Source organism: Dasypus novemcinctus, chromosome 3 (genome assembly GCF_030445035.2).
Source record: "Dasypus novemcinctus isolate mDasNov1 chromosome 3, mDasNov1.1.hap2, whole genome shotgun sequence".
In the NCBI taxonomy this organism is placed as follows: domain Eukaryota; kingdom Metazoa; phylum Chordata; class Mammalia; order Cingulata; family Dasypodidae; genus Dasypus; species Dasypus novemcinctus.
In genome coordinates, this window is record NC_080675.1 from 11,786,392 (window position 1) to 11,812,091 (window position 25,700).

The 25,700-nt window shown below is 37.4% G+C and overlaps 1 protein-coding gene and 1 pseudogene across 2 annotated transcripts in view; one reads left to right on the forward strand and one right to left on the reverse strand.

Moving 5' to 3' along the window:
• DICER1 (dicer 1, ribonuclease III) overlaps nucleotides 1-25,700 on the forward strand; it is a 100,046-nt gene that overhangs the window by 13,951 nt on the left and 60,395 nt on the right. For both annotated transcript variants that reach the window (XM_071213716.1, XM_071213714.1), the window contains exons 2-8: nucleotides 5,803-5,866; nucleotides 6,832-6,932; nucleotides 11,426-11,614; nucleotides 12,251-12,413; nucleotides 13,349-13,479; nucleotides 14,441-14,575; nucleotides 15,774-15,934. In XM_071213716.1, the coding sequence (XP_071069817.1) occupies nucleotides 11,471-11,614; nucleotides 12,251-12,413; nucleotides 13,349-13,479; nucleotides 14,441-14,575; nucleotides 15,774-15,934 (734 nt within the window). In that variant the 5' untranslated portion in view covers nucleotides 5,803-5,866; nucleotides 6,832-6,932; nucleotides 11,426-11,470. The remainder of the gene's footprint in view (nucleotides 1-5,802; nucleotides 5,867-6,831; nucleotides 6,933-11,425; nucleotides 11,615-12,250; nucleotides 12,414-13,348; nucleotides 13,480-14,440; nucleotides 14,576-15,773; nucleotides 15,935-25,700) is intronic.
• LOC101440048 (SPARC pseudogene) lies at nucleotides 41-989 on the reverse strand (annotated as a pseudogene).

A 25,700-nucleotide genomic window follows, 5' to 3' on the forward strand; every position in this document is an offset into this window, starting at 1 on the left:
CAAAGAGAGAGAATCCGGTATGGCAGAAGGAGGCACGGATTTAAATCACAAGATCCTTGTTGAGATCCTGCTTCTTGATGCCAAAGCAGCTAGCCCATTCATCCAGGGGGATGTACTTGTCATTGTCCAGGTCACAGGTCTTGAAGAAGCGGGTGGTGCAGTGCTCTGTGGGGATGAGGGGGGCACGCAGTGGGGCCAGCTTGGTTTGGGACAGGTACCCATCAATGGGGTGCTGGTCCAGCTAGCCGAACTGCCAGTGCACGGGGAAGATGTACGTGTTGTAGTTCTTCTGGAAGTCCTGGGCCAGCAGCTCCATGGAGTGGTCTTCAGCCTCCAGGCGCTTCTCATTCTTGTGGATCTTCACTTGCAGCTTCTGCTTCTCAGTGATAAGGTTGTTGTCCTCGTCCCTTTTGTACAGGGTGACAGGACATTCTTGAGCCAGTCCCCCATGTGCAGGGGGAATTCAGTCAGCTCCGAGTCCAGGCAGGGAGGAATGTATTTGCAAGGCCCAGTGTAGTCCAGGTGGAGTTTATGGCCCTTCTTGGTGCCCTCCAGACTGCACTTTGTGGCAGAGAAGTGGCAGGAGAGTTTAAGTTCTTGTTGTCATTGCTGCATACCTTCTCAAACTTGCCAATGGGGACAGGGCAGCTGGTGGGGTCCTGGCACGCGCACATGGGGGTGTTGTTCTTATCCAGCTCGCACACCTTGCTGTGTTTGTAGTGGTGGTTCTGGCAGGGGTTTTCAGCCACCACCTCTTCCTCAGTTTCCTCAGTGCCTTCATCAGATTCTCCTACTTCCACCTGGACTGGGTTGGCTTCCACAGGTACCTCGACCACCTCAGCCACAGTCTCCTCCACCACCTCTGTCTCTTCAGGCAGGGCTTCCTGCTGCTGCGGGGCTGCCAAGGCCCTCTGGGCCAGGCAGAGAAGGAAGAAGATCCAGGCCCTCCTGATGCCGGGAGCACTCAGTGGCAGGCAGGCAGCAGGCATTGCAATCTCCGGGCAGTCTGAAGTTCTGCAGGAATGTTGAGGTTTTGTCTTTTTTCATTGTTGTTGTTTTTTTGGGGGTATCAGGGCTGGGGATTGAACCCAGGACCTCTTATGTGGGAAGCCGGTGTTAACCACTGAGCAACATCACCTTCCCTGAAATGGTTTTTTCGTTTTCCTGGGACATCCCATGTGGAAAGCGGGCACTCAACTGCTTAAGCCACATCCACTCCCTATCTTGAGTTTTATATTTGACTTAGAAAAAGCTGTTTTAACTCAATACATGGTTAATATGACAGTAGATCAATAAGGTCTGATATCAAGTTAGAATTGATACAAATGTAATTATGATCTATCTTGAACTCTGTATGAATAAAATATGAGATGTCTGTTTAAAATCCTTTTCGAAGATCTTACAGTCTTTTGTGGGGGAATAGCCTTTTATGAGGTCTATAATTCAGTGCAGTAGATATAATTAAGCCCTGATTTGGGTGGTATATAGCCCATGTGTGCTGAAGAGTTTAGAAGAGAGATTTTAGGGAAAGCTTGGGGGTAGGATGAGGGTGGCATCCCAGGAAGCAGGAGCTCATTTGTGAAGGTTGGGTGTCACAGAGAAGGGGATGGTGTTAGGGAGGGGAGATAACATGAATTGTTGCACAGAAACTATGATGTGGTGCTTTCTCCCTGACGTGGAATTTTTTAATATGTTCGTTTTGCTGACTCAGACATTTAAAAAATATTCGTCATACCACTCAGCCACCTCTTAGGTTCATTTTGTTCCAGAATTAACTTCTCTTTAGTATTAAAATTTTCATCTTAATTTTGCTTTAAAGCGGTTTGACATACAGAAACTTGTGGCCTTAATTTTTCATGGATGTTCTTGGTGTCAAAGATAGGCATAACGTCATAAATAGAGTAAATTCTTGTACTTGTTGGAGAGTGTTTTTGAGTAAAGTATAGAAACTTGGAATTCAACTGTTAACCTTGAAACTCATCTTGAAAGCTCTCCATGTATCAAGTTTTTACCTCTTGGAACAAAACTGCAGGGTGAATGTCACAGGTAACTTGAAAGGGGGTGGGTTGGGTGGGTATTTGTTCTGTTTTGATGTGTTGAAATACTCTTTTTCTGAGAAGTATTCCAAGTAAGCGGGCCATTGGCTGGCAGCCTAGAGATATTTTTACATGGAGATTTTGATGGATGGAATTTGTTAAAGTGGTATTTGATCTGTATTCAGCTTCAATTTTGGACAAATTTAATTTTAGACATGATTACATTAATATATAAACATAATACATTTATCTTACAAGTTCAGAAAAACCCAGAAATTTGTTTGTTTGTAGAATAATGAATTTTAAAAAGACTAGTGAATTTGTGGTTTAAGTTACAGAAACTGGGGTACATTTTACCTCTTTAATAGCTAAAAAAAGGAAGTTTTTTTCCTTGAATAGTTAAAACAATATATCTTTAAACTATCAGTTTTCACATAAGTCATCCTCAGTTTGAAAGGTTGTTTTCTAATACTGGATATAACGTGTTAATTGTACAAAAATTTTAAATGCAAAAAAGTTTAGAAAAGAAAATAATTTACTTGTAGTAATCCCATCATCAATTTTGGGGTGATTTTTCATTTCTGATCTTTCCTTTCTCCTTCTCCCTTCCTTTTTCTTTCTCCCCTTTCTTCTCCTTCCTCTGTTTAGTTTTTAGTTTAAGATATAATCATGATCTTACTGTAAATATAAACATTTTCTATTTTTAAAATTAAATGCTGTAACATTAGCATTTTTGTTCATAATAAACTGTCATTTCTAATGGCTGAATTACACTGCATCATGTAAAATGAACCATGGTTTACAAGTCCATTCCCTCACTGTTAGACTTAAGATTCTATTTACTTATGCATTTCTTTTAACCATTTTTTTGCTGTTATAAATGGTCACACTGAAGGGAGCATTCTGTATGAAGTTTTTCTGTGTTACTGCTTTAGGCTAGATTCATGTACAAGACTTTTTGATTAAAAACAGCATCTGTGACATTAGTGAAAATGGAAATATTTCTCTTACATTGTGTATTTAACCATCTGAAGATGCCAGTGTTTAAATTCCTTTAATTGCTATCCCTTTTCTTTTCTCTCTAGTCCTGATCTTTGGTTTGACCTTAGTCTTTTATAATCTATGTTAACCGAAAAAATACTTCATAAATCCTTGAAATATTTATTTTATACACTGTGAATAATTTCCCCCCCTGCTATGGATATTTTTGGTATTCCCTTTTTATTTTCTCTTTTCTTTTATTTTATATTTTCAAAACTTATTCAGTTGATTAATATTATTATTTCTTGTCCATCTATGCACCATTTCACTGCCTAAGAAACAGTTAAGTGAAATAATGTTTTCATTAAAAATAACTAGTCGACACAAAGCTATTTAATTTTTCACATTATATACCATATTTTCTGATTTGATTTGTTATATTACTGTAAATTCATAATGACTAGGTAGTTTGGTGTTTACAATTTTTCAGGTTAATTTTGTTAAAAGTAAAATCCTGTACACTTGAAATTTATAAGAATACATTTTCTATAGGATCTTGGGATTAGTAAAATATTTTACATTTTCCATAAGGGATCCTTTAAAATTTGAAGTGTTTAAGCATTATTTGAAAACAGTGTTTCTATAATAGAGATAGTGTGGCTTAAAAAAAAAAAAAGCCATTTATTGAGCATCTTCTATGTTCCAAGCATTTTGTTTTCTCTCTACCAAGCTGAATGCATGATCACATTTAAACCTTACAATAATCAGGTGTTCCTTTTTACAGACATTAGACATAGGAGTCTAACCTTGGTTTTGGTGTAAATCTTGGTCTTTTTGACACTGAACTCTTTGTGGTATTCAGATAATTTTGAAATGAAAGATGTATTTTTTAAAATGTAAGAAGAACAGAAAAAAACACAAAGACTTTGTTTTTTACATCCCCAGGGACCTTGCTTAATGCCTCCTAAATAGGTGGGTCTCTACAAAGAAGGACTAACTTTATATTAGAAAGTATTAATAAGCGAGAGCATTAACTTCATTTATGATGAAGTTAGCTCATAACAGCTGAGCTTTTCCCCCCTTTAACAATGCTTTAGAAAGGGGTGGGGGAAGTTGTGCTTGCAAAAACTTGGATCCTTTTTATATGTGGATTCAATTTATTTTTTAGGAGGTACAGAGGATTGAACCCAGGACCTTGTATGTGGGAGGTAGGCACTCAATCATTGAGCTATATCAGCTCTCTGGATTCAGTTTTAATATAGTTAAGTGTGTGTGTGTTCACGTAGCTCCATCTTCATTTTTTAAAACCCCTCCTCTCCAATATAGTTGGGCAGCGTCTTTTAGGGTTTCTCCAGTATTTAAGTTTCAAGAAATGGAATTTTATTTGGCATGAATACTATTTGAGATTTAGGTTATGTTTTTTTAAAAGAGCCAACAAAATAATCCTGTTACTTTCATCCATAATTTAGGCTGGTTTCTTGTTAAAAATTCCATGGATCGGTGTTATCAATCTATTAGATTACAAAAATATTTCCGATTGTTTTAAGGTTCATGTTTTTTTTCCCTCTTGTTCACCATGATACTTAATGGGAGCTGTATGTTTTGGGCTTCTGGAGAGTAGGGGTGAAATCTGGGCAGTAATTTTATAAAGTTAATAGTAGCAAAATCTTTGACACATTTAATTATAAAATGGATGAGTTGGAAATTTGCTGGAGTCATTTTCTGATACTGTTTTGAAAATTAGCACCCTGGAAGCTTTAGATGCCTTTAGCTTTCAAACTGGAAGGGAAGCTGTCTGCTGTTAGAAGCCTTTTTCTGAAAGGATATAGTCACACTACTGCATTTAGATGCTAAGTGGGTTAAGTCATTTGGTTGTACTGACTGTCTGGTCTGTTGCATGTCCTGTTTCAGAGTTTTCTGGAGTAAAGGAGCCCATCAAACTGAAGTAATATAAGTAATATATAGAAAGTATAAGTAATATATAGACACTTGGTGCTATTGGCTTTGCATTGTCAACATAAAATAAGTTGTCATTGTACTTTGGCATGTGATCTTTCTAATCTATCTTTGTACAGAATTGTCTAGGGAAATAATTTTGATAATTTAGCAATAATTATGTAATCATTGATTTGAATTTTAAAGCATTATATCAGCTTATGATTTTGGTTATGGTGTAAATAGAAGAGGTGAATGTTATTTAGAAGAATGTGACATATTAGGCCTTGTTTGTGTGTTTTTGCATTTTACTTCGGGACAGTATAAAATTGGAATTAAAAGTCAAGTGAAATGATGTGGAGGGGGAGGTATGTGGTAACTCTGTATTTTCTCCATGATTTTCTGCAAACCTACAACTTCTCTTAAAAAACGTGAAAAAAAAGGTGAAGTAGGAAATAGCTTCAAACACAATCTTACTGACAGAGAGAGGTAAGGGCATATAAGCTTAGGTAAAGCATGATACTGATTTAACCACAGAGTGTGTTAAGTATTTTTAAAGCCAAATTTTACTGTGGAAAAATGCAATTTAATGCCAAGAGTTTTCTAGTATATTTAATTGGGTTACACTAACAACTTTATTTCAGTTTTATTAGAACATAATTTTAAAGGGCAGCTCTTTCAAACATGTGCTGTCATCTTGCCTCCCAAAAGATAAATTATTTTATGAAAGATCTTATTCTAATAAGTTAAATATGAAGATTTTGACAAGTAGGTCATGTTGGAGATCTCTTAAATTTGGTTTTTAAAAATGAGTTTTCTGTTCTAAAATCTTCTTTCCGATTGCTCTTAGGTTACCTAGGGTATGAAATAATACAGACTTGGAAACTGAAAGATCTTATAATCAGCATTTTGAGGTAAATATAAATCATGTTAAGGTTGTCACATTCTACATTGTTAACTTTTTAGCAAAATAAATTTGTGTATGAAATGAAAGTTTAACCTTTACATGAATTTTTGTTAAATGACTGGAAATAGATAAAAGACAACTTCCTCATTTGTTCTTCTTGAGTGGATGGTAATAATATGAAGTGGAGGCTTTGCAGTAAGTTAATGAGCATGAATTAAATATGATGTCATATTTAACAAAACCAGTATTTGTTAAGTTAAATTTTTCACCTCAATACTTTATGTGTCCTTAGGTTTTGATTTATAATCTCTTTTAGGAAAGCCATCCTAAGTTTAAATTTCTCCAACATTAACATTGTAGAACTATGTTTTTGAATTCTTTTGTTCATAAGCTAAATGGATTCTTTAAAAAAAGTTTATAGTATGGATTTAGCTGTTCTTCTGTTTGTTTTTAATTCATTTTGAGAAATTGAAATTCCTGATGGATTTCATACATATATTAAAGACTTATTGCTAGGTGATTTGGGTTTCTCAGCCAAGTAATTCTTCTGGTAACTGTATTTTATTTATTTCTTTTGTATATATGAATTTCAGAAATCATGCATAATTATCCTTTTTTTTCCACTTTTCTGTAATCTATAACTGACTTAGAGTTTTATTTGCTTCGATTTCCTTGTATTCTTTTTGAAATCATTTTTTGAACTTTTTTGCAGCGTTCCCATGCTCATTTAGCATTCCAACCCTCACAAGATCTCTGGAAATTAGGCAGGCTATTGTTGCAGCACATTCTCTTGTTCTTTGTTTTAGAATAAAACTTACTGTCCTAACATAACCTAAATGTCTTTGTTTAACATTTAATGCAAAATAGTGGGCTTTTATTCTATCTTTCATATCAATAGAGCTCTCATAGATGTGTTTATATTTCAATTTAAGTACAGAAATCTTACATGGCTATTTTTGTATTTATTTTTAGAGCAGAAGCTTGGGCATGCTGTGATTTTCCAATAAACTGCTGTCACAATGTCAAAATGCAGTTCAGACAACAGCAACACAGAGATCTCAAACATTAAAACGGTAACTCTGATTTGTAATATGTGGAAAGAGGGAAAGAGTTTACTTGTATGTTTTAATAATATATGGAAATTATGAAACAATTCAACCAATTTCATGAGTGTAAATTGTTTGACTAGAAATTTAAAATCTGTGGTCTCAAACAGACGTGTGCAGTTACTCTGTTGGCTCTGCTAAAGCAGTTAACAATAGTCATTTCATCTATGAAACTATATAACTGTTACTTACCAGCAGGGAGTCACATCTTTTCATTAAAACCAAGTTTAAAGAAATCTGTTCAAACATGCCAAAGAAAGTACTAATTGGCAAAATGATATGTTTTATTGATTTTCACTTTATAGGATTACTTACTGAAATTTTTAAATCTTGGATCTGCTTTCCCTAAGTAAAAAGTATCTTTTTTCTAGGACTGTCTACTGTATACTAAAAGAATGAAATTTAATTTAAATATTACGAACTCATGCAAAATATAATTGGTAAGGGTTAAATTGCTGTCCTCTCTTTCCTAGCAGATCCTCTTTCCTGCACCTACCTGGCAATACAAGGCAGCAGGGGCTAGGGTGGGTAGGAATGGAATGGTTGTGCATTTCCAAATCAAATAGAATTCCCTTAAACTACCTGTGATTCTGTTCTGTACATATTGTGTGGACAATCATGAATCTTTGATGCAGTTTATCTAGTATTTATTTAAATGTATATGTGGCACATTGTACCAGAAAAGTTAAGAGATGCAAAGAATGAAGCACATCTTGCTCTATGGAGTATGGGTTCCAGGAAAAGAATATAAGGGTATATGTATGTGTGTAATATGATAACATGTGATATGATAAAAATTATGAAAGACCACTGGAAGCTGTTTAGAGATTTTGATGTCACTCAGGTGGACACTGTTGTCATGCTACAAACCTGTATTGATTGTTTACTATGTCCTGGGTAGTTTGATACAATTGGTGATACAAATGTGTGTAAAGCATTCAGCTCCTATCCTCAAGGAACTCCTAGTCCATTTGGTCATATTTAATTGAGAATAGAGATTAAAAAGAAACTATTTGAAAAAGAATTGTTTTAAAACTACAGAGATACATTTTATTTTATGAATGTTGGACAGTATGCCCCAAACCTACATGATATAGCTGTTTTAAGTCATCTGGGTTGAGCACATAGGGTTGAAATACAGGTTAAATAATTTTTAGTGGTCAGTAAGCGGGTATGGATAATTTGCTGTAGGCATTCAACTGGCCGAGATGACTGTGAAGACTGGTGGGGAATGGTGGTGAGGCAGGGATAGGCTTGCAGTCTAATTCTAGCTGGGTGAATATTCTGAGCGAAAGAATAGAGGTGGCAGGGGTCAAGCAATAATGAGTAGTGGACTGGAGGCTTCAGGTTATCATTTGGGACTGGATATAACAGAAAGTGGATGTGATTTGATTAAATTCGTGTATTAGTATCAAATTTATTTTGTACAAATTCCCTTCTAAAAGTTTGCATTATTTTCTTAATGCCTCATTTATTTCTATTTCTATTTTTGTGTGTTTTTATATTTTCATGTTATCTTAATTCTTACTGTTTCTTGTGAAAGCTATTATAATCCTTATCTTTAGTCAGTTACAGGTTTATTACTTTATTATTTGACAATTTTTTTTTTACAATGTAATGAATCTGTTTTCCCTTTATTTAATGCCCAAATGTTGATGTATGCATTCCTTTCATTTTACTATTTCTTGATATTTTCTTCACTTACTATTTTCAAATTGATTCTTAGAAATGATCCATCTGTCTCTTTTCAAACTCTGTGTAAGCTAGGTAGAATGGGAGAAATAATAGGAAATGTCTTGTTTTCTAAGGAAAAAAAAAGTCTCTGTGTTTTGGGATGCCAGGAACAGAGCCTGGACAGTGACTTTGAAACTCCTCCTTTCCTTAGCTCTCCTTTATTTTCTGGTTAGTAGAAATAGGATTGTCATGCTTGGGTGAAAATTGGTGTCTCCTTGAGGTGAAACTGGATGTGGGAAACAATGGAGGACTAGAGCTTATTTTCTATATGCAGTTTGGATCCCTTTGGGGTTGGTCTTGGGCCAGCTTTCCTTCCTTTCTCAGTAATTGGCTTGCCTGTTTTCCTTTGTGCTCTTACTCCCTTGTTTTCAGGCAAGATTTATTTCTTTCCTTGATTTACTGCCTATAAAAATTTTCCAGGTTTTCCCCAGTTTGATTATCAACAAGCATTTGATCCTTTGCAGTTTTAAAAAGGATTAATTAATAGCAAAAAGGGGAAAAATACTCATTAGGACAAATCAGGAGAGAACTTCTAAGTTTCGAAAGTCTCAAATGCCTAGGTACAACTTGTCCCTGGTTTCTTGAAAACTGCATGATGCTAGATTCTAACGTTCTCCTACAAACAGTGCTTTTTAGCTTTCTGTGTGATCTGGCCACAGGACCTCTTCATTTTCTCTTTATTTGAAGTCTGATGTCTTCCGTAGTCTTTTCATCTTGTCTGTCGGTATATCTGTTTTATTGTTGTTCTGCCTAGACCTGTTACAGAAAGTGATAACAGTGACTAAGAGTATCATTTGATTTGCTTTTGTTTGCAAGTCCCAGAAAATTCAATTCAAACTAATTTAGTTAGTAGGAGAATTTGTTGGCTCATGTAATTGGAAAGTCCATAAATAGACTGGCCTTTGAGGTTGATCTAGCAGTTCATTGATGTTATCAGGACCCAGTTTCTTTATTTCTGCCATCTGTAGTGTTTCTTTCATTCTAAGGCTGGGTCTTTTCAACAGTGCAGGTTAATTTCAGCAGCAAAAGGGGATGATAATTTCCTGAGTCGGAAGGAGAAAGAGTCCCTTTACTTAACTATCAAATACAAGTCCTAAACATTGTCCTGTTGGACTAGCATACACCAGTGGCTAGTCCACTGGTGGCCAAGGGAGTGCTCTGCACCAACTGGCAAATAGCAATTAGAAACTGGGCCCTTAATGACTTCAGTGAGTCGCTATAAGCGGAGCCGCCTCTGGAATTAGGTAGGAGCGAGGTCAAAAGGCCAGGCTGCTACCCAGTGGGAGGAGTGGAGAGTGAGACAAGTCACAGATTCTACTGTAATTTTGTCTTTAAATACATAAAGGAATGAAATCTTTATATTTAGTGGAAAATGAAGAAAAAGATTTATTTTGTAAACTTTTTATTTGGAAATAATTTCAAAATTATAGAAAAGTTGCAAGATTAGGACAAAGCAGTGGTATGTGCTTTACCATATTCACCTGTTCTTCACATTTTGTCCCATTTGATTCATCAGTTGCTCTTACATACTCTTTCTATATATACATGTATTTTAATTTTCTGAACCATTTGAAAACAAGTTGCCCTTTACTCTTAGATACCTTAGTGTATATTTCCCAAGAATGAGGCAGTTCTGTCTTACATAGCCACAGAGCTCAGCTATCCACTTCAGTAAATTTAACAGTGCTGGCAGAACCAGAGTTACTATAAGTGTAGTCATTCATTGTATTCTAGAAAAGAGCTGGATTCTCTTTCCAGTTTCATAGAATATACTAATGAACACTCCAAGGTAGTATAAGGGAGAAAATTCTTTTTTGTAGGGCAAGTAAATTGTGCTGACAGTCATAAAAGTTGGTGACAGGCTTTCACATAGAGATTTGAAACCCTAACCCTCTATTTGCAAGTTAGGGATTTTTAAAAGACTCAGTTTTTATTTTGTTATTTTTATATATTTTATTTGTGGGAAAAAATGCATGAAATGAAGAGTACCTGGATACTATGAAAAAATCTTAATTTCACAGGGTGGTATAGTTTATTTTAATTTATTTAGGATATGTATAATTTCAAATTATACATACTGTTAGCTGTTCAACTGGTAGGTTGTCAAATGAGAAAAAGACCCTCTATGCTTATGTAAGGTCTTGCTAAAATGACATCATAATGGCAGGTATTTGAGTCTTTCCTATGGGGAAGGCACAGTGCCTTCCATATTATTTTATCAATGATAGCAACATAGATTTATACAAAGAATGATAGATATGTACACACACATACACATATATTTTAAAAAGGGATCATACTCTATAATTATTTTTAAAAGGTCTCTTCTGGACACTTCTGTGTCAGTAAATATAGATAGGCATTATAAGTTAAATGGATTCAAAGTATTCCATTGTATTACTGTAGCATAAATTATTTAATTCTTTTAAAATAGGTTCTTATTTCTTTTTTTTAAGGAATAACTCAACAATAAGTATTCATATAGTTGTATCATTGGAAAGAATCAGTTGTCCGATTCTTTCTTTTAGACAGGTTCCTTGGTGTCATATTGCTGGGTTGAAGGATAAAGAATGTTTGACTTTAAAAATGATCCTCTTAGATTAAGAAAAAGCTAAAACGATTAAGAGTTTGAAAAGGCCCATAGGAACGATATTCTCTTGTTTCTGTGCTTTCTTTTGTTTTAACCCTGCATGGTTGTGTAATGGTATTCTTTTTCCCTTTTGTAGTAAGCTGTGCTAGAACAAAAATGCAATGAAAGAAACACTGGATGAATGAAAAGCCCTGCTTTGCAACCCCTCAGCATGGCAGGCCTGCAGCTCATGACCCCTGCTTCCTCACCAATGGGTCCTTTCTTTGGACTGCCATGGCAACAAGAAGCAATTCATGATAACATTTATACGCCAAGAAAATATCAGGTACTAATGATAACACTAATACTGGACCATTTTTCACTAAAATGGAGTAAATTAGCATATAGTGACACAACTTATATAAAACTCATTTACCTTTCAAGCTCCCCTCTTCTGATTAATTTTCTCATTCAAAATACTTTTGTTCTTAATAGTCCTTTTCTTTTCTAACATCTGCTGGGTAATTGATTTAATTGTCTTATTTGTGAATTTCCTTAATTTTTTCCCCTTTTATGAAAACTTTACTGTTCCTAAATATTCATTTGGGTGTGTCTGTCCTAATGAGCTAGGTAGGAATTGAGATTGGTTTGAAAATAATCATGAACTGGCAGAACCAGAGTTACTGTAAGTATAGTTATTCATTGTATTCTAGAAAAGCATTGTCTGTGCAAAAAATAGAATTCTTAAAGAATGGAAATTGTAAATACTTTTTGAACATAATATATTTACACAGCACAGTAGTTATATGGAGCAGACATTTTAATACCTCATTGTTATTCTAGTATAAAGATGTAAAAAGTATATTTATAAATCTTGAAGATTTTAGAAAACAGTGAAATTTCTTGATTTAAAGCAAAACCCAATTTTCTAAATTTTGTAGTGGTAAGAAATCTGTAATTTTTGTTTCCATTGTATTTCTAGGTTGAACTGCTTGAAGCAGCTCTGGATCATAATACCATAGTCTGTTTAAATACTGGCTCAGGGAAGACGTTTATTGCAGTACTACTCACTAAAGAGCTGTCCTATCAGATCAGGGGAGACTTCAGCAGAAATGGAAAAAGGACGGTTTTCTTGGTCAACTCTGGTAATAAAGAATTGTTTTACCAAATTGTGTGGAAGAGAGTAGATGAGCAGATTTTCTCTGTGGCTATTGAATTAAATTATTGAAAGTATAGGGAGTTTGACAAATAAGGGGCTTCTTTAAAGCTCTGGTAGGAGAAATATTTTGTCGTATTTCTCCTAAATGTTAGCCATTTTTTTCACAGGTGTTATATGTCAATTTTTCTCTTAAATGTAATCACATTTAGTTCTGATTCTGTATTCCTTTTTTGAATGGATGACTTTTGGAACCTAATTTAATCTAAGTTGTTCTGTTTATTTTGGATGTTGATGCTTCGTTTTACAGAGTATGTCAAAGGTGTCTGATTATGAGATAGGTTAACTTTTTGAATGACAATTCTATACTAGTTGTAGAACGAAGGTTGTACGCTTCTTCAATATTGGAAGTGGCAAGAGTTTAAAATACTGAGTTCGGTGTGTTTGGGATTATGTATCAAAAATAAAGAAGTTTCTAGTGTGAATCTAACTGATAGGTCCCAATATGCTATCCCCTTCTTGGCTTATACAATGTTGTCATGTGCTTTAAATACATCATTAGACTGTCTTATTTCTTGGTTGAACAGGTCTCATTTTATTGGAGGAAAGTGGGGTGGGGGTGGGGGGAGGGATTCTGGATTGGTTGCTGTTCCAGTCTAGAAATTAGATTCTTAGGTTGGAAGAAATGAACTGTAAGGAAAGAAGGTATATAAGGTTCTCTGAAGTGAATGGCAGAAGGTAGGGTGGTGAGTCAAGTAAGTGCATTTTGAGGATAACCTTGAAACTGTGATTTTTAAGTGAAGAATTGGTTAGGTATAATATAAAATAATAAGAATTTCTTTAACTGTTTTAATCATTGTAAGTCAAGAGAGCCAACTAGGTAAGATTTCTCATATTTATGTGGGGTGTTATATTTGTAATCAGCAAACCAGGTTGCTCAACAAGTGTCAGCTGTCAGAACTCATTCAGATCTCAAAGTTGGGGAATACTCAAACCTAGAAGTAAATGCATCTTGGACAAAAGAGAAATGGAACCAAGAGTTTACTAAACACCAGGTAAGACTTGTAGAGAAATTTCACTTTGTCAATCCCTGTAAGTCCTTGGCTTGGTTTATAAAATGACCTGTAGCCTTGGTTGTTTTGAGTTAGGTTTAAAAACTCTACTCTCTTTTACTTTATCAGCCTAGAAACCAGTTCTTATCCTCTCTCTGACTTTAGTTATCATCCCAAAGCCAAATAGATTACTAATTTATTATTGCTCTTACTCTGTAGAAAAGAAACAACTTTACTGTGTGATTTACTTACTGGAGAATCACAAATTCCTACCATCTATTTCCAACTTGCAGATAACCCATTTTCAGAAAATTTGCTCTAGTTAAATGTCTTAACACATAAAAGAGCTTTATTGGTTGAGGTCTTTGACGGAGATTTCTGCTGACTTACATGTTTCCATGTACCCAGTATGTGCTAAGGACCTTCTAAGTGTCACTGTGGTTAATGTTGGGCGGGGGGGATACAAATGGTTAAGAGATACTTCCTAACCTTAAGTAGCCCACGGTCTTTTAGTATATCTCACATAGTAGGTTAAATCCTCTTTTCTAAAGCATTTAACTGTCCACAGAATGATAAGCTATAAAAAGAATATTTAGTCTGTGTCTTCTTCCAGAAAGCCTTTGTCTATTCAAGGCAAAAAAGAAAAGAAGGGTGTGAATTGTTTTGTGATTTGACTAAATTGACAGGTCTTGACAGTCAAAATGTAGCTCTACGAACCTGAAAACCTAGAGTAGATTTAGTAGATTTATCATAAAGACATGGTCTCCATTATAGAGAATTTTCATAATTCTGCTCCTTGGTTCCAATGTGTGAACTTCTGTACATTTAGAATTTTGGATTTAATTTTGATTAATGAATTTCTTAATCCTTATTTATGAAATAATGGCTCCATGATTTGATTTCATGTATGTATATGCAGGCAGGTGAATGACACATTTGTATACTGCTGTTGATTTTATTTTAGGTTCTGGTTATGACTTGTTATGTCGCCTTGCATGTTTTGAAAAATGATTACTTATCACTATCAGACATTAACCTTTTGGTGTTTGATGAGTGTCATCTTGCAATCCTAGACCATCCCTATCGAGAAATTATGAAGGTAAGTTTTTAGACTTTATCATCTTTGTAATTCATGGTCAAATTAATGAGTATGTACAGTTCTTTAAATATCAAAAGCAATAATATTAGTTACCCCTTTTGGGAGCTTGGTTCTAATATATGAGTGAATGAATGTTAAATTAATATTAATTTTTAAATACAAGTAAATGAACAAAATAGTAATTTGCCATAGCATATTTAGATGTGTCTTTTTTCAAGATTATGGTCATATTTAATGAGGACAATTACATAACTTTTTGTTTAACCAAAATAGGTGTGTTTCTGATAACACATGTGTGACAACACTTTTTATGACAGAAATAATGTTTTACTAAAGATACTTTTTAAATTCAGAAAATCACAAAAATATCTAAAAATTTTCCATATCAAGATAACGAGAAAAGCACTGCTAATGTTTTAGCCTTTGTGTAAACATTTGACATTTTTGTTTTGCTTTTAAAGAATCACTGACTATATATTAGTCTGTAATGTGCTTTTCCCTATTTATTATTATGATTGATTTTTTTTTATTAGAGAAGTTGTAGGTTTATAGAAAAATCATGCAGAAAATATAGTTTCCATATTAACCCTGTTTCTCCCTATTACTAACACCTTGTGTTAGTATGGTACCTTTGTTAGAATTAATGGAAGGATATTGAATAATTGCACTATTAACTATAGTCCATGGTTTACATTAGGGTTCACTGGGTATTTTTTTTATTTTTTATTTAAAAAATTTTTATTCTAGTAACATATATGCAACCTAAAATTTCCCCATTTAAACACATTTCAAATATGTAATTCATTGCTGTTAGCTATGCTGTGCTACTACCACCACCATCTATTACCAAAACTTTTACATCACCTCAAATAGAAACTCTGTACACTTTAAGCATTAACTTCCCAGTGTATATCCCAATATATGAACGAATATTAAATTATTATTTGTAAGCATCATAATATAAGTAAATGAGCCACGTATAATTTGTCATAGCACATTTAAATGTGCCTTTTTGACTAACAGATCATTTAATCATTGCTACAATAATTTCATAACTAAATGTTCTTCGTACATTGATGTTTCCACTGAACAAATTGTTTTAGTATTTCTTAGTCATTTTGACATATTTTAATAGGTACTTTTTATTTTGTTATGGCCTTGCAAAACGAAGTCCTATCAATTTCTTTTATTATGCTAGCTCTGTGAAAATAGTCTATCATGTCCTCGCATTTTGGGACTAACTGCTTCCATTTTAAATGGAAAATGTGACCCAGAGGAATTAGAAGAGAAGATTCAGCAACTGGAGAAACTTCTTAAGAGTAATGCTGAAACTGCAACTGACTTGGTGGTCTTAGACAGGTATGTGCTCCTGATGGACTTGGCGCTAATATGCTTTTAATAACTATTCTTAAGCCTTTGGTATCTTTCATAGTGCTTTGCTGATAGTATCTGCTTAAGTGAACAAAATTTTGTCGAAGAGAAAGAGACTAAGAATTATTTATAAGAACAGTTTCTTGTGAGTGCAGGAGTCTAACCTTCTCTCAGTAGCAGATGGAGGTGTTTCTGTTTTAAAAGATCTTGGCTAAGTGGCAGCCCTTCTTATTTGCTGATGTTGATAAGGACTGGGAATTTTCACAGCAAATTTGCATTCTTTTCTGTCAGTATGTGTGCTTTATTTTTCTGATATAAAGTCCTATGTTCTTTAATAGAATATTAATTTATTTAGAGAATCCAGTGTTTTACAATATATTTTAAAATAATTGGAAATACCCCATTGTATGGAAAAATAGATTTCTGAGAAATGTGCTATTTATGTTTTTTTAGGTTTGTCTCCTTTTGAGGGGTTTATTATTTTGAAGTTCATTAACATACTTTTCCCAATTCTCTACAGCCTTGTGGTTTGTTTAAGTTGGTGTAATTGAGCCTATATGAATTAGTAGGAAATGGGTTTTTAAATAAATGTAACTACATTCAATTTATGTAGAAATATCCTTATGTCTTTATTACATATAATCGCAATTGAGGGTCAAGATTACGAAGTGGTGAACCATGGGACACTTAAAATAGAGAAGATTGATTTCTTAGGGAAGTGGAATTGAATATTGATTCCACCAGTTGTGAGTTCTGTGGCTCTGAGGAGTCACTTACTGTCCCTGAACCTGTAAAGTGGGTATGACAGTGGTTTCATGGGATTCTTTGAACGATCAATTGCATTGACATATGGAAAGAAAACATTTTGTGATATGCTGGCATTTAACACAAATTTGGTAGAAGTCATCCTTGTAAAGAAAGAAGAAAAAGTAATGTTTCCAGTCCATTGAGCTTATATATTTAAGTGCCATGTAGAGTACAGATATGGTGACTGAGAGGACATGGCTCTTTTGAACTTCCCTGAGCCAAGTCTCTCCATGGTGTTAAATAAAAGGCTATGCTTTTGCTTTTATATGACTTTAATTAGATTGCTAGACCTCTATAACTTGGAGTCTTCAGAAGAAGTGGAGGTTTTAGGGTATTTAAGTACGACTGATGAGTGGTCTGTTGGATTTGGTGTTTACCTAGTTCTCCAAACATGGCTCTGTGTTGAATTACTCTTTCAGAATGCCCTTTGCCTCGTTAACCTCCTGTTCCACAAACTCATTTGCTTTCTGGATTTGAAAGATATTAGTTAGAACTTGAGTATTCAGTGTGAGATAAATATTAAAGTTAAGCTTCTCAGAAACTTAAATAATAGAAAAGAATTGCAGGGCATAGGAAGTCCTGATGTGCTTGTGTCATGGAGGCTCTTTTTTTGTTTATTTCAGATTCTGTTTATTCTGAGTTAATAAAAAACTACATAAAATAATTATGGACTTTTTTGATGATTATGCAGTATATATAAAGACACAATTTGTATGACATAACACAAAAGGGGAACCTGATATATATAGGAGCAAAGTTTTTTTTGTACTATTAAAATTAAGTTGTTATTAATGTGATTTAAATTGTTATTAAGATGTTAATTACAATACCCATGGCAAACATGAGGAAACTAATCTGAAAATATAGTAAAAGAAATGGCAAGGATATTAAAATTGTACATTAGAAAATATGTACATAAGCGTAAATAAGGCAGGAGTGGAAAAACGAGGAATGGAGGGAGTAGAAAACATATAAAGCAAATGAAATCCACTATATCAATAATAACGTCAAATGTGAATTGATTATACACTCTAGTCTAAACTAAAGAAAGATTATCAGACTGGAAAAAAACATGCTCAAACTATATGCAGTCTACAGTATATATGCTTTATATTTAAAGATACAAATGAGTTGAAAGTAGAAGGATGGAGTAAGATGCATCATACAAATAGCTGGAGTGGTTTTACTATTATCAGAAAAAAAATACACTATAAAAAACTATATTAGTCAAGATATAAATGTGTTATATGTGTCAGTCTTTCAGGAAGACATAATAATTATAAGCACATAATAACCTAAAAGGAGATCCCCAAAATACATGAAGAAAAAAACAGCCAGAATTGAAGGGAAATTAGAAAAATCAACAGTAAGAGTTGGAGACTTTATTACTGCACTTTTAAGAATGGATAGAACAATTAAGTAGAAGATTAACAAGAATACAGAAGACTTGAACAACACTAAAATCAACTAGCTCTAAAAGATATTTATAGGGAAGCGGACTTGGCCCAGTGGTTTGGGCGTCCGTCTACCACATGGGAGGTCCGCGGTTCAAACCCCAGGCCTCCTTGACCGGTGTGGAGCTGGCCCACATGCAGTGCTGATGCGCGCAAGGAGTGCCCTGCCACGCAGGGGTGTCCCCCGCATAAGGGAGCCCCACGTGCAAGGAGTGCGCTCCGTAAGGAGAGCTGCCCAGCGCGAAAGAAAGTTCAGCCTGCCCAGGAATGGCACTGCACACATGGAGAGCTGACACAACAAGATGATGCAACAAAAAAAAGAAACACAGATTCCCATACCGCTGACAACAACAGAAGCGGACAAAGAAGAACATGCAGCAAAATAGACACAGAGAACAGACAACTGGGGGGGGGGGGGAAGGGGAGAGGAAAAAAAAAGATATTTATAGACCATTTCACCAGACAACATCAAAATACACATTCTTCTCAAGTGACCTGAAACACTCCATGATAGACCACATGGAAGTCTGTAAAACATGTCTCAGTGTATTTATTTTTTAAATTGAAATCATACAAAAAAAAAGGTTCTCCAACAACAGTGTAATGAAATTAGAAATAAGTACCAGAAGAAAATTTGGGAAATTCACAACTATGTGAAAATTCAACAGCATACTTTTAATTTAAATCAGTGGGTCGAAGAAATCTTTGACTCAGTGGAAATTAGAATATATTTTAGAGGAACTAAAATGAAAATACAAAATGTCAAAACCTAAGGGATGTTACCAAAACAATGCATAGAGGGAAATATATAGTTGTGAATTCCTATGATCAAAAAAAAAAAATGTTTTCAAATCAATAACCTAATCTTCAGACTTAAAAAAATATATATAGCAGGAAAAGCAGAATAAGAAATAAGTATTAGAGTGGAAATAAATGAAATAGAGAATAGAAAAACAATGAAGTGAAATTTTAAAAGTCATTTAATTGTAATTCCCTGGTGAATTAGAACCATTAAAATTATTTAAAACTATTCTCAGTTCCCAGTGAGGTCAGGGATACTGGATTCTTCTAGGTTCTTGGCTATATCGCATGAAAGAATTTAAGAGCATGTCACTTTATTTGGGCTAGTAAAAAGAGTTTATTGAAAAATGATAGAAAAGAACAGAAGTATACACCCAGATGTGGATGCAGGTTCCTCCAGGCAAAGAGGAACTTTCGGTAGTGGGGACTGCCTTTATTTAAAGCTGTTCTTCACTACTCCCCTTTCCTAATATTGGGGGAGGAGCCCCAGCTGTTTGTTCTGATTGGTTACACCACCTTTTAGCTCTCAGGGGACCAATGATGAGGCCTTTTGTTTGGGATTATCTGGAACCAACAGGGAGGCCTGTTTAGAGTAAAATTCTCTGGCAATTCTGTTGAGTTTGAGGAAAGAGGGGTCCAGCACCATGGTTGGAACGGAATAAAATCCTCCCATGACTAATGTCTTGTTCTGGAAGATCTTGATTCTGGAAGACGTAAACTTAGAAATTTGAAGATACATGGTCCACTAAAAGGATAAAGAAGATGGTGGTAAGTGGGCCCAAAAGGACCACAAGGGTGAGAAAGGCCAGGTGCCTCCAGGGGCTGCATCCTCCTGAAGTTGATGGGCTTCATCTTGCTGGTTTTGAATGCTGTCTAGGACTATTCTAAAGTGATTTACATAGAAACTGCATTCTTCCTTGAGAAACAGACAGGTTCCTCCCTGTGCTGCTCTTAACATGTTTAGTGTTCTTCCATTTTGCAGCACCACTGCTGCAAGAGAGTCTGTTTGCTGTCTAAGGTCTTCTAAGGTATGGCTAATTTCTTCTTTGCTGTTGGTTAACTCCAGGGAGAGGTTGTGGTAGATCTGCTGGGCTTGGTATAAACTGCCAATCCCAGTTTCCATGGCGATGGTTATGCATAGAACATCTAGAAGGGGGATGGACAGAGGCACTGCCCTTTTAGTTATTGTATGGTGGAAAAATACAGGAAATGGCTTGGTGAGGTTTTCAAGGCCATAGTAGATAGATGGAGTGATATATGCTAGTGAGCATAAACAGGTCCAAAGTGGAGGCAGATTGAAAATTCCATCTTAATAGTTTAAAGTAGCAGCAAATGTGAGATTAGTTATTGGTGAACTGGAGCCCTTTTCAGAGCTTACAGTTACCAGCTCAGTGGTTAACCTGCTAGCAAATAGTAACGACATATACCCATTGGACCCTGGGTTATGAAACAGGATGCTTCTCTGGGTGTCCCACAGCATCTTTGGTGGAGTGTTTTGGTCAGCATAAGTTGTTTTTAGAAGTATAGAATTATAAGAACCAGCAAGGCAGCCCCAACAGTAATGGGTAGTGTTTGAGTCCTTACTATTCCTCCTCTAGGCTGCTGAGCCTTGAGTGTGTAAAGGAGGGGAGGAGGAATGTTTGGAGGTGTTGATGTGGTACTGAGTTAAGTAGATATCTGGCTTGCCCGCCCCCTAGCAATAGGATGGTGTAATATACTACATGAAGCTTCATTTGAGCTAGAGTTAGAGGGAGTAGCACACAATTTATGTACTGGCTTTGACACATACACTACTTGACTTCGTATCTTGAAGAGGTATTTCAGGCCATCCAATGGCTGGCACTTGAACTTTTCATCAGGTGCTTCTGGTGAGTTAGCATTTCCTTGAACAGCAGGCTCCACTTGGGATAAGTGCGCCCAACTGGCAATTCCTTTAACTTTAACAGCTGTGGGAGTGATCAGAACCACAGAGTAAGGGCCCTATTTTGGCTCTAGTTGGGAATGATGCCTGTTATCTTGCCAGGTTCTGACCAGAACCTGGTCTTCAGGTTTAACTTCAGGTAAAGGTAACTCATTGTTGGGGCTAGGGAGGATTTATTCCCAAGCTCCTGTATGATTTGTTGAGTTTTTCCTAGGTTGGTAAAATATTTGGTGAGTTTCTGGGTCTCATCTAGTACCAGGTCATGGGTGAAGAAAGGTCACCCATAGACCATTTTGAAGGGGCTAAGCTAAAGTGGGTCTTTTGGAGCTATACACAATCTCAGCAAAGCAACAGGTAGATTGGTGATCCAAGGTGATGTATGTTTCCGGCAAAGTTTGGCTAGAATTTGTTTCCAGATTCCGTTGGCTCTTTCTACTTTCCCTGAGGATTGGGGTCTCCAGGAACTATGAAGATGCTATTTAATTCTGAGGGCAACTGATAGACCTTGGGTTATTGCCAGGATAAGGCTGGCCCATTGTCACTTTGGAGGGAATTAGGCAGTCTGAATCTGGGAACAATTTTCTTTAGGAGGACCTTAGCTATCTCATTTGCTGTTTCCCTTCTAGTGGGAAACTTTTCCACTCATCCAGTAACAGTACCAGTACTAAGAGGTACTTACAGTCCTGGCAAGTTGGCATGTGGATAAAGTATTTGCCAGCCCTCCCCAGGGTATGATCCCTGCAGCTGGTCAGTGGGGTTTAAGGGAGGAGGTTTGTTAAGCCTTTGTTGTTTTGGTCATTGAATGCACATAAGGAGCAACTTTTAGTGACCTCTTGGATTGTTTTTGCCAGGCCCTGCTCCTCCAAAACCCATTTGGCTAAGCTGGTCAGGGCATCCCTCCCTAGATAAGTGGCTTGGTAAAGTCTGTGAGGGACCTTCCGCTGCGCTGCTCCTGGCAGGTAGACTTGAGCTCCCTTAACAAGCTACCCGCTAGCTTCCAGGGTGAACCCTAGGCTAGCACTTTAGTTTGCTCATCTTGGGTATACTCTGGAGCCTTGGGTAGTGAGACAGACTCTCGGATGAGGCTTAGAGGGAGACTTGGATTTGAAAAGGGCGGTTGCCCCCTCTGCTGTCAGGCAAGATGGCCTTTCCTGCCCTGTGCTATCCAGGAGGCTGGAGAAATAAGATACTGGTCAAGTAATCTTGCCCATTTTCTGGACTAACACTTCTAGAGCCACTCCCTTCTTTCAAGGCAGGAGTATAGGTCAGGACCTTGGGCTTTCTCCTTCTGTGGGGTACGAGGGTGGCTGGGTTAAGGGTTTGACACACCCTTAGCTTCTTCTATAGCAGTGTTGGTTTTTTGGTGCCCTGGGCAATGCATAACTGCTATTTCCTGGGGCAATAGAGTTTTAAATTTAGAGACCATTGCATAGCCTGCCCTTTTAATTCCTCCCCTGATAAAACTGCTTCCATCTGTGAACCACTCAAAGGCTAGGTTCTCAGTTACATACAGACAGAAAGTATTGTTTAGGTTGGGAATTAGCCCTCTAAGGCTGGAGGGCTAATTAAGACCTGTTTTAAAGCGTGGAAGGCAGTTTCCGGTCTGTTCCCCATTCTAAGGGTTGGTTATTAGCCTCTGCAATAGCAGTGTATAGTAGCCTGGCTCTTTTGCCAAACCTGATATCCATGGTCTATAGTCTACAGGGAAGAGGTTTAGTAAATGGTCTAGATCTTGATTTTCCATCAGCTCCTACTATAGGGCACTACTGAGATCAAAGAGGTCTGGAGTATCAGGCAAGGACCAGGCAAGTGGCTCCCGTTTCAATTAAGAAATTAACATTCTTACCTGTCATGTCAAGGGCCACCGGAGGCTCCTCTTGGATGATGGTTCATGGTGTTGTCTAGAGCCATGTTTGGCCTCAGGCCCCCTCAGTCTTCCTTGGCTGTGGTAAGCAAGGCTTGTGGGGGAGCCCTGTTCCCTCTCTGTTGATTAGTGCACTCCTGGGCCCAGTGTTGGTCCTTTCTGCACCTGGGGCAAGGCCCTGGCTGATACCAGCAGCGAGGCAGCTTGAGGCAGCCATGTTTCTAGTGGCCAGCCTCTCTACATCTGAAGCAGGTTGCTGCTGACGTGGAGCGTGACCTCTGGTGGCTGTGAGGTGCCAGGGTTCCTCTAATGGCGACTGCTAAAAGGTGAGCCTATTCTGACCCGGTGCCTGCTACTCCTTACCTTCTCCATCTTGGCGGTGAGGTTTCGATTGTTGAAGAATGAGAAGGCTTTTTATCAGTTTGGTAATGTACTACCTTATCTCTTCGACTAGACATGTGACCATATGGTCTCTAGCCTTTAGCTCTGCCTGTTCCCTTTGGTATCCACCCAGAATCTGTATTAGGAATTGCTACTGCTTCCCTTGCATTCTGATTAGGCTGTTGGGCTGCCAGTCTATTGGCGTGCCCTTGTGCCTCAGTCCAGATGCTGTTCTTTTCTTCCAGGGTACAGCAAGCTGAAAGAATAATATGCATGTTATCCCATGTTAGTTCAGAGATCATTGTGAAGTGCTGAAACTCCTCAGTAAATTTGATGGAGCCCTCAGAAAACCGACCTAACTTCTCTTTGCACTGTGCCAGGTTGGCCATAGAGAAGGGGGCATGTAGCCTAATGGTTCCTGCATCCATATTAGCTACTTCCCTTAAAGGGTGGAGACCCTCAGACTTCTTAGCTGGGTGGAATCAGATTCTGCTTTGGGTATGATCCACCAGGCTAGACCTTGCGGCATGCCCTGATGGAGTTGAGTTTAAAGGGGTTTCTCATCTGGGTCTGGGTCTAGCAAGGTAGGCTGCTAAGAAAGGGGTCATCTAAGATTTCTTCTTCTTTCTTGGTAGGGGGCTTATTCTGCCCTCTGGGGTTTCCCTTCTGCATAGCACAGCCTACAAGAACCCCTTAGGCTCTAATTACATTATTGGGTATAAAAAGCTGCATATAGGGAAATTCTACTCATTTTCCTTCCCATCTACACAGTAGGGCTGTCTGGAGTAAAGGATTTAAGTTGAGGGTCTCATTTAGTGGCCACTCCTGGCCATCCTTTAACTTGTACTGCAGCCATGTGGTGGAGTAGACAGAGATTAGCGTCTTCCTTTTTACACTATCAGTAGGCAGGTAGTCCCGGTTTCTGAGAAGACACTCCAGTGGGGAGTCTGCTGGAATCCTGGAAGAGCCACCCATTATCTAGGGGAGATTAAAGGCATTTGTAAGTCTTGGTGGTATCCAACTGCTAGACCAGTCAGTATGGATTGCTCACCAGTCCAGCGTCCTGGGGACTGGGAGCCCTACTTGCTGGCCCCATTTTTTCTGGGAATCGGAGTCTTTGTTCTCTGGGCATCCCCAGAGCCTTAGAGGTCTTGGGAGACATCTGGATCTGGCTCCCAGACCGAAGCACCCAAACTGGGCTTTCTCCTTAGAAAACGGAGTTGCGGAGGTCTTAGGAAGTATCCATGAGCGAATTCATCTCATGACCACTCCCAGGGATTGCAGTTAAACCCAACATTAAAAGCCTATTAAAAAAAACTAGAGATTAATTCTGTGACTTGCCAGCAAACAGCCTTGGGGGCCCCAAACACAATCTTAGGGCCTTCCCAGGACAGAGAACGAACAAAGCCTCAGGGTGCTACCAAGCATGGGACCCATGCCTCACCAACAAATGCATTTTCAGTTTCTAAGGCATTCTAAAGCATCTCACAGACCTAAAATGAGAACAGCAGTAGTCAGAAGATTAAAGGCACTTCTATTTAAAAGGAGTTAACTAGAGGCCTAAGGAAAGGACACAACGGGTGATAGCCATTCTGAACTCAGAGACAACCTGGCAGGCTTCCAGCAGACTTGTGCTTGCCTCAGGCCATGTGCCCGGCCAGCTGTCAAGGACGGTTTTATCCACCACCCAGAGCATCCTTTGAGCTACACAGTGTGGGGCCTCGCCCCTGCCACCTTTGAAAAGGGAGCCTGAAGTCTGGATGAACCGGGTTTATGTCATGTGGAGGCCTATCCAGGAACACATGTAAAATGGAAGGAGGGGATGGCAGACAACCAAAAGGGACACAGGCTATAATTAAAAGTTTAGACTCTTCAGCCCTTGACCGGTGTTGGGGAAAGTTATCTGCCTCTAGACCTCCTGGTTGATGCTCACCAGATGAATTCAGGGGATACTGGATTCCTCTAGGTTCTTGGCTATGTAACATAAAAGAATTTAAGAACATGCCAGTTTAGTTAGGCTAGTAAAAAGAGTTTATTGAGAAATGAGAGAAGAGAACAGAAGTATAAACCCAGATGCAGATGCTGGTTCCTCCAGGCAAAGAGAGAGCTGTAGGCTCGTCTTACGGCTCAGATTTCCTTTGCTTCTTTATGCTGTTCCTGTTTTGTCACTGACTGGGACTGACCAGGCCAGTCCTTTTGTTACAACATGGTTGTCAGCTTGCTTATTCCAACCTGCGGCTCCTGATAGGTTGACTTCCTGCAACCACTGTTCTCATTTATTACTTGTAGGCAGAGATGGGAAACTGAAAAACTTCAAGTGTGAGACCTCATGAAAGAGAGGAGGGTGAGGGTAAAGGAATTCTCCCCTCCTTTTATTTTTTTCTTCTGATTTTAAGTCTTATTTGACAAATAAAGGTGCAAAACAGAAATATTAAAATCCCCCATGATCTCTCAGTGTAAAGATAAGCAATGTTAACATTTTAATGGGTAAACGGATTTGGCCCAACAGATAGGGCGCCCGCCTAC